Consider the following 8,959-nt stretch of genomic DNA (forward strand, 5'->3'; position numbering starts at 1 on the left):
CTGGCTCCCTGAGCTTTGGCCTGGCGTCTGTGCCAGAGACGCACACGCCGCAGGGCAGGGGGCCTGCCTGGCACGCCAGCCTCTGAGCGCAGCTGCAGCCTAAACATGTTGCTGTCTGGCGGATATTTGAGTCTGAGTTCAGGGCCTCTCCCTGCCCTGCAGCCCGTTCGGTGCTAACCACACGGGGAGCGGGTGGGGGCGCGGGCAGGCTCCTCTGCCCAGCCCTTGCCAGCGGGCGGCGGCTACTGCTGCTCCAAAGGCCTGCTGGGAACCTGGCGAGGGAAGCAGCGTTTTCCATGGGCGACGGAGGCTGGTGCATGCTTGGAGGGGCGGGGGGCTGGGAGCAGGCGCACGTGGACTGTATGACCAAGCGTGTCCCCACTGGAGTGCCAGCACGAGACGGGCGTGCCCCAACCTTGTGGGCTGGCAGGACCGTCCCTCCCCTCCAGTGTGCCTGGCATTAGGGGACCCATGCAGGGCCACGGGACCCGCTCTTGGAGGTACTGTCCTCTTAGGGGTGGCTGCATGCGGCCCACAGGCTTTATCGGGCCACCTTGAGGGACTTGTGGCCCTTGGACACAGACTGTCCAGTCTCTGCTTCCCTTGGCCTAAAATCACCCCAAACCCCCAGGGGGCACTTCCAGGTCTCATGAGGTCCAGGCAGTGGCTGCTGGCTGACTTCTCGGGTCACACCCACCAGGGCTGGCATTCCTGTCTCAGCGCCAACCTTCAGCGGTTGCAGCGTAGGAGGCGGGAGGAGGCTGGGGTGGGAATGGGGAGCTGATGCAGGGGCAGCAGAGGAGGAGAAGCCGCGGCCGGGGACAGGAGAGACGCAAGGGGCTGGCTGGCGTGGGAGTGCAGAGAGTTTCTCACTGACCATGGAGAGAGCCTCCTGTTTGCACGGTGCCCGGCAGCGCAGCTGCCACAGAGGCCAAAGTTCCTGCCTCTGCCAGTGGCGCCAGAGCGAGGGCTGGAGCTCGAGGGAAGCCGTGACTCCAGAACAAGAGCCCTGGACCGGCACCAAGCGTGGCCTTCTGCCTTCCGTGCTGAGCGGGGGAGCCGTCAGCCCCTGGAGCAGGGGCATGTCGGTCTCTTTTTGCCCCCCTCCCTCGGGTGTGGGGGGGGGAAGCACAAGCCTCTCCCCTCCTCCCCCGCCCCCTCGTCCTGGCAGCAGGGCACCCGCAGAGTCGTCTGGGCTCAGATCTGCTGTCGAATCTTGTCTTTAAAAAAAGATGGGGGGGGGGGGAGTTGAAGTGTTTCTTCACCGCTCCAACTGTCGAGCCTGCCCCCCCGCAGGGCCGTCTGCCTGAGCCTGCAGGCCGCCTCAGGCAGGGGCTCGTGCGCTGCCGCCATTTAGCAAGGCCGCTAATTGCTTCCAGACTCCCTCTGCTCGCTTTGGCAGGCGCAGGGGCCTGTCGTTTAATGCAGAAATAAATAGGGCCTCCTGCAGCGCCTGCTGGATTGGGATGGAGCCGTCCGTGTGGGGGAGACCTGCGTGACTGCAAGGGCCGTGCAGCCCGGCAGGCCTGGGCCCAGCGCTACCCCAAGGCACTGGGTCCCCATCCTCCGTCCCCCCCCGCTCAACACGTCCCAGGCATTTCCTCCTGGGCATGTGAAGCAGCCCGAGGAGCCTAGAATGAGGAGCTGCCTCTGGCCCGTGCGTGGAGCCTCTTGCATATCTCATGCCCTGGGCCGGCCCCGGCAGCCGAGGTCCACGGGCAGGATCTCTGCTCCCGTGGCCAGTGTCCCAGGTGCCCGGCCTTCCCCCTCTGCCCAGCTCTCACAAGAAAGGGGCCCTCTGGCTTTCCCCTTGTGTCTGGGCACAGGGCCGGGGGGTGTCACGGAGGGGTGGAGAGGAGACCCTGGCTAGCAGGGGGCTCGTAGGCTCCTGGTGGGCTGCTCTCCACTGCCCCCTGCGCCAGGGCCTGAGCATGCCCAGCTCTGTGCCTCGGCCTTTGTCCCACAGCCCTGCTGTCCAGCGGGGGTGTTACGGGGTGGACCCTGCCCCTGCCCCTACGCCAGGGCATCAGATGGCATCTTCCCAGAGTATTTTGACTCGGTTGGACTGTGGGAATGTCAGTGAGGCTGGGTCTCCAGGGCCGCGTGTCCCCGCCACACGGGAGTTGCTGAGGTTGGAGATGCGCCTCCGGCTCTTACCCCCTTGGCAGGCGGAAGGTCCCCTGGGCCCAGCAGCTGCTCTTCTATCTGGCCTGAGCAGGGAGCGTCTCCCAGAAACGCCTCCGCAGGGCCAGTGACCGCAGGAGGGTCTTAAAGGGCTGCTGCCGAAGCTGCCCGGGCCCGTGGGGAGAGGAAACGGCGTGACCGGTGCCCTGTATCTGCGCAAGGGGACGGGGCTGTCCAGGAAATAGCTGGCAGGGCGCTGGGAACAGAGGTTCCGGCCGGCGTGGGAGCTGCTACAGGCTGCAGCCCGGGGGAATTCCAGCCGGCCCAAGCGCGGGAGGAAACCCATCGTGGGCTGGAGGAAAGAGGTGCTGGGGAGAGCCCCGTCGCCACGGGCAAGAACTGGCCTCCCCCGTGGGACAGAGAGGCCTGGGTTGAGCACGGGGCTTGAAGAGTTAGGGAGGCCTGGGACTCCCCCCACGCTGGTGCTGTGGCTGCTTAGCCCTGTGCCTCAGTTTCCTACCTGTGACGTGAGGATCCCAGCCCCCAGTGTAGCAAGTGTTGGGCGTCCTGGGGAAAGGCTCTTTGCCTTGGGTGCAGGGTTCATCCTTGGCCAGCCCCTTCTGTGCCGAAGGGATCCCCACATGCTGCCCGGGCTCTTCCCTCCCAGTGCTGCCAGGCAGCCACCCCGGGCCACAGCACAGCAGCCGCTGAACAGCTGGGAGCGCTGCCTCTCTTCAGCCTGGGTGTCCAGAAGGGGTCAGCACCACGGGGTCGCTTTGCTGGTATCTCCAGGGAGCCCACTGCTGGAGCATCCGAGGACCCGACCCAGGAAGGGCGTCGGGGCCTCCGCTCCTCCGAGTCCAGGAGCTTTTCCCAGGCCGAGTTGCTCCCTCTGGCCAAGGAGCCCGGGCGCTCAGCTCCTGTCCCTGCCTGGACCCTGCTCTGTGAGCTTCCTTCTCTTGCCCTAGCAAACCCCTGCCGCTTTCCCGGAGAAGCGAGGTCTCTCCAGCTGGCCGGGCTGTGCAGGGGTCTGGAGCCAGGGGAGGGTGCAAAGCGCAGGGCTGATGTGTAGGAGGGGCGAGGGCCAGTGTCTGGCCAGCCTGCTAGCCGCCTGCTCCGTCTCTGGCGGAGAGGGAGGGGGATGATTTTCTTGGAGAACTGGCAGAGAGTCTCAGCCCCTGCTCTCCCCATTAAACTCCACTCCCTTCCCAGAGCAAGGGCCAAGCCCCCGCCTGTGTCTACACTTGCAGCTTCTTGCACAAGTACAGCAGAATCCGCAGAGCGCCCACACGGCCCGCCAGCGCTTGCGCAAGGACATTTCCAGGACGGGGTGGGAAGAGAGCGTCTGCACCGTGCTCTTTTTACCGGGTGTAAGCCCCCTTGCGCAGGAGGGCAGTGTGGATGCTCGGCAGGGGTTTCCTGCGCGAGAGAGCCCGCTGGCTAACATGGCCGTCAGAGCTCGCTTGCGCAAGAGAGCGTCCACCCTGCCATGGATGCTCTTGCGCAAAAGCGCAGCGCGCGTGGCAGTGGGGACGTGTTCTTGCGCAAGAAGCCGCCAGTGTAGACAGCCCCGGAGTCCTGCCTGCTGCTCCCAAACGCTTGCCGTTTCCTCCCCTGGCAGGGCCATAGCAGCTGGGTTTGGAAGCTGCCCTCTGCAGGAATTCACATGCCTCCGTGTTGGGGGCACCTGGCTTTTCTAAGGCACAGGTGCAACACTCTTCTCCCCCCCCCCAACTGGGCTAACACGCTGTGAAACCTGCCTGCCTGCTAAATCCCAACCACGGGGGGGAACCAGCTGGGGCTGTCAGAGCCGGGCCACGCGCTCCAGAGGGAGCTCTGAGGCCGAGCAGTCCCGGATCTCTGCCCGTCCCTTGGCCGGAGGGCTCTCTGAGCGCAGCCGGCATGTGCAGGGGGAAGTAGGGCAGAGCCTTGCAGAGGAGCAGGCTGGCAGGACCCCAGCTGCTCAGTCCTCCTAGAGCCGGGCCCATCCCTGTGCTGTGGCATATGGAGCCCTGACCCACCAGGGGCTGCTCGGCCTCGTCGAATGGAGGGTCTCTTACTGCGCCCGCTACCTTGTGCCCCGGCTCCGGCCATCTCTGGCCCCACCTGCTGATCCCAATGTGCCTCAGTTGGCCCAGCGGGTCAAACTGACGCAGTGCGAGCCCCACCGGGCGGGCAGTGGTAGAGCAAGTGAGGGGAGGGGGGAGCAGATGTGGCTGCAAGGAGCCCTGAATCCCAACATGCAGCATCTTTGCCTTGCATCCCAGCCCGGGGCTCCCTTGGCCTCGCTGCTGCCCCCCAGCCCTGGCCAGTCCAGCCCTGGGCACCCCACACAGCACCACACCCACTCCCCCGCCCACGTGCTGCCATTGCGCCATGGGGCGGTGTCTGATACTCCACCCCGCAGCCCCGGCTGGCTGCTGGGATTCTGGGCTGCGAGGCCGGCGTGCTGACTGCCCCCCCATGGGCTCAGTGGGCCGTCCCCTTGCTGTGTTCCAGATATGATCAGCCAGCGGGCCGCAGGGGGCAAGCACAGCAGCAGCTCCCAGCTGGGCACTGGCAGAGGGACCCTGCGGCTGCGGGCCAAGGGGCCGGCCACCGTGGAAGAGCAGGTGGGTGCCAGGCCCTCAGGAGCCTTTGAATATTCCCCTGGGCCCTGACCTCTGCCTGGAGAGCTGTGGGTGGGGAGCCAGAGAGCAGGGGAAAGGAGCTGAGGTCCCAGCTGCCACATAGGCCCACACCCTCCACTGCAGTCCTTGCCCTGCACCTGCATCCAGTCTTCCCGCCTCTTCCCCCCCCCCCCCAGCTCTGTGGTGCCCCCCTCGGTCCAGCCCCCCAGCCCCGGCTCTCCCTGCCCTGGGCTTCCCCCCCACCCCCGCCAGCTCTGTGCTGCTCCTCAGGCCCACCCCTGCTGTGTCACACACCCACCCACCAAGGAATGGGGAGGGTTGGGGGGCTTTAGAGGGCCCCTCTTTTCCCTGGGTTCTTAGCCGGGGGCGGGGGGCTCTGGCTTTGCCTCGGTCTCTTACTGAACAGCTCTCCCGCCCCTCCCCCCCAGCTGTCTGTGTTTGAGGAGAGGGCCATTGAGAAGGTGGACGACCTGCTGGAGAGCTACATGGGCATCCGCGACACCGAGCTGGGTGAGTCTCCTGCTGGGCAGCCGCCAAGTCACCCCAGATCTGGGCGCCCAGAGCAGCCGGGTGTCGGGGGAAGGGCTGCGTCGGGGAGAGCTGGCACAGGGACCCTTGCTGGGCCGACTGGGCGCTCCCTGGGCTGGAGTCACCTGGAGCCTCCCCCAACCCGACAGCGCCCCCTTCTGGGAGGGGCCCAGACTGGAGTAACTGGGAGCTCCCCCATAGCTGGAGCTCCTGCCCTGCCCCCCACAGTACCCCCTGCTGGGCGGAGCTGGGACTAGAGTTGCTGGCCGGTCCCCAGCAGTCGAGTGCACGCCCTGCTGTCCCTGGCTCAGCATTCAGCATGAGAGACGTCTCCCCCGAGAGGTGAGCAGGGCTCTCCAGGGGCCCTTTGGTGCCCGGGGACATGGAGCAGCCTCTCGGGGCTGCTGTGGAAGTGGCAACGGGAACAGACTCATCCGTGGGCTCTGGGAAGCAGCGGTGGGCGCAGGCTGTCTCAGGCGCCGGGCCTTCTCGGCCACTTCTGTCAGCCAGGGCTGAGGCAAGAGCTGCATGTTGGTGCTGGCAGTGCTGGGCTCATGGGGCTGTTGCTTGTGGCGGTGGCCTGGCAGGGCTGTGGTGACGCACAAAGCGTTGGCACTGTTGGTGTCAGCGGTGGGATAGCGCTAGGGCTGGCACGTCCTGCCATGGGTCATGCTGTGGCAGTGAATGCTCCTCCTGTCCCCCGCCCCCGTCTCTCCTCTCTGTAGCTGCCACCATGGTGGAGCTGGGCAAGGACAAGCGGAACCCGGACGAGTTTGCTGAAGCGCTGGATGAGCGGCTGGGTGACTTCGCCTTCCCCGACGAGTTCGTCTTCGACGTGTGGGGCGCCATCGGGGACGCCAAGGTTGGGCGCTACTAGGACTCTGCGTGCCTGCTGTGCCCTGCCCACACTGGAGCTGCTGCGCCCTTGGGCCGCGGGGGGCTGGGCCATTGCCCTTGTGTGGACCAGGGAGTAGGGGATACGCCACGGGCCCAACTCCGGCTCCTCGCCCCTCCACTCCACCAGGCGTGTGCGCCCCTCTCCGTGGCTGGGCTCTGGCCCTAAGGCCTCCCTCTCCCCCTCCCCGCCTCTAGGGCTAGAGTCGGCGGAGGTCACGGCTGCTGGGCATTATGGAGCAACAATACTAAGCTGAGCCACAGGACTTCCCCGAGGAAGGCTTCAGGGTCGGGGGAGACTGGCCCAGCCCTTGCGCAGATCCCCAGCTCCTGCAGTGCTCCCTGGGGAGGGCAGGACAGGGGCTGGCACCCGTCACCAACCCTTCTTCAGTCACCAGGGTACCCTGCCCAGCTGTACCGCTGCCTGGCCAGGCCTCCCGCCCGCCTTGAAACGTGCCTCTGTTCCACGGGGGTGTTTGCCCCCCATGCCCGTGTGTACCCACCCCGCTGCCTGGCAGCACTGATCGAACCACTAATGGGCGCGAGGCTCCGGGCAGGCCGGGGGTGGCAGAGTTCCCGCCCCTCCGCCCACTCCAGCCCCTTGCCCTGTCGGTACAAGAGGGCCCCGGTGCCGTGCTGCTCTCTCCTTTCATGTGCTTTAATCCTGGGCCGTGCGGGGCTGGCAGCAGCTGTGTCCATGCGATGGCTCCCTGCCATGGGACAGGTAGCCTGTGGGGCTGTGGATGCGCTCACTACACAGAGCCCAGTCTGGTCCCTTGCCCGGGTCTACAGCCCCAGCCATGCTGCCATCCCTGGTTCCCCTCCAAGGCAGCGTGAGGCTGGTAACGCCGCTTGGCAGCCAGCTCCCCCGGGGTTACCCTCCTGGCCCCACCCGCCCCAAAGGAGTCAGCAGCCTGCAGTGCCCCCTACTGGCAGAGGTCTGCCCTGGGGCAGCTGGGAGCCCCCCATGGCCAAAGCTTCTGCCCCAAACTGTGTCTCCTGGTGGTAGAAGCTGGAGCTGAGCTCTGAGCCGCTCACAGCCAGGCCCCAGGGCCCTGGGCCCCTCCTCCGTTTGCCTGCTGCCAGAAATGCTCCCTAGGGGGCCAGGCCCCACCTATGCAGTGGAACAGCCCCATGGCCGGGGCTGGGCCCTGCTTCCCCACGCAGGATGCAGGGAGTAGGACCCCGCTCTGGCTATGGGCCCACGTAGGGTGGCAGCCTCCCCCGGCGCAGCTCAGACCCGAGCTGGAGCCCCGCACTGTCCCCGTCACTGTCCCCGTCTCACCTCACATTGGCAGCAGCTGGCTCTGCTCCCGGTTCAGAGGTGGGGGGAGGGGAGCACCCCTGAATTTGCAGGTGGCTCCTGGGGCACCACAGCGCTCGGAGGTTAAACTTACCTGCTTCCTGCCAAAGCCCCTCAGCACAGCAGGCCTGTGCCAGCCCCGGGCCTGTCCTGCTCGCAGACCCCCTGCCCTTCCCTTCCCCTCCCAGCGCAGCCCCGGCCTCGCTGTGACTGCCTGACCCCACTCTGGGCCAGGCTCGGAACTGACACTCGCCCCTGCCCCACCCCGGGGCTTTCCCACCTCAGCCAGGCTCCCCTGCCCACTTCCCGCTGCTGAGTTCCTGTGCCAGGAGAGGGTGCCCCCTTCTGTTGTGGGGTGTGCCCTCCCCCTCCCCCCCCCCCCCAGAGTGCTGGAGGCCCCAGCGCTGCCTCTCTCCTGGGCTGGGCTGAGGATCTGCTGCATTTACACTCCGGGAGGATCGATTGCCCCGGGTGCCTTTAGGAGGGTTTCCCTCGCCAGTCTGAGCCTGTCGTAACACTGTTCCCCTGCACTGCCCCATGGGGGGTGCACCTCTCCCTCCCTCTCAGCCCTTCCCCCACTGCCCCTGGAGCGCGGGGGCAATGACACGCTGCTGAATGGCTTGAGTCCCCTTGGGCTGGCTTGGCCTCTGGTCTGGTGGCTGGATCAGGACTCCTGGGGTCTATTCCCAGCTCTGAGGAGGAGTGGGGGGGGTCTGTGGATTAAAGCAGGGATGTGACCGCACACGACTGCTGGCTCCGTGCTCAGCCCGGCCGCTCCCTCCCTGTTTACACTCGAGCATGTCCCCTTCCCTCGCTTGGCTTGTCTTAGCCGTTCACCCTGGATCAGACTGACCTACCTCGCAGGGCGTAAAGCTCCACGTGCTGCAATATTTATATCCCCGCCTGGCGGGGAGCCCCGGATTGCTCCCTGCCCCCACCCCCTTCAGCCGTTCTCCAGCCCTTGGGCACCTCGTGTGTCCATCACACTAAGCCCGCCCTGGGGAGTGGGAAATGCAGGGAGCTCAGAGAGGGCGTGTCTGTAGCAAGGGGCTCCAGGCCCCTGGGGGGGGGGGAGTGACCCGCCCCTGAGCAGGGCTTGGGGCTGGAGGCTGTGTTGGAAGTGAGCTGTGCCCATCCCCACTCCCAGGGGAGCTGCTGGCAAGGGGCAACCCCCTCCCCCCCATTGTCCCCTCCTCCCAGGGCCTATTTTTGTATTTTACCTGTAAAGCATCTTTACCATAAAACTCTATTGACTCCAGCCAGCCGCGTGTCTGTGCGGGAGGGAGGGTCGCAGGCCTGGGCTGCCAGGGCGCTGGGGAACTCGCCTAGAGCTGCAGGCCGGGGGTGGGTGCCTAGGAGCCGGGTCCGTGCTGTGAGGCTGGGCAGGGGGCAGTGCCAAAGGGCCCATCCCCCTGCGGGCCGCTCCCTCTGAAAGGGTCACGTCAGAGCATCCTGCCCAAGGGCCGTGCAGCCATCGCAT

At 66.4% G+C, this 8,959-nt stretch overlaps 1 protein-coding gene across 2 annotated transcripts in view; it reads left to right on the plus strand.

Annotated features, from left to right (window-relative positions):
• Positions 1-8,737, plus strand: part of GIPC1 (GIPC PDZ domain containing family member 1) — a 28,998-nt gene extending 20,261 nt beyond the window's left edge. For both annotated transcript variants that reach the window (XM_075902250.2, XM_075902251.2), the window contains exons 5-7: positions 4,624-4,736; positions 5,183-5,264; positions 6,008-8,737. In XM_075902250.2, the coding sequence (XP_075758365.1) occupies positions 4,624-4,736; positions 5,183-5,264; positions 6,008-6,159 (347 nt within the window). In that variant the 3' untranslated portion in view covers positions 6,160-8,737. The remainder of the gene's footprint in view (positions 1-4,623; positions 4,737-5,182; positions 5,265-6,007) is intronic.
• The last annotated feature ends 222 nt before the right edge of the window (positions 8,738-8,959 follow it).

This window comes from Pelodiscus sinensis, chromosome 31, assembly GCF_052426305.1.
Source record: "Pelodiscus sinensis isolate ZL-2025 chromosome 31, ASM5242630v1, whole genome shotgun sequence".
Classification (NCBI taxonomy): Eukaryota; Metazoa; Chordata; order Testudines; family Trionychidae; genus Pelodiscus; species Pelodiscus sinensis.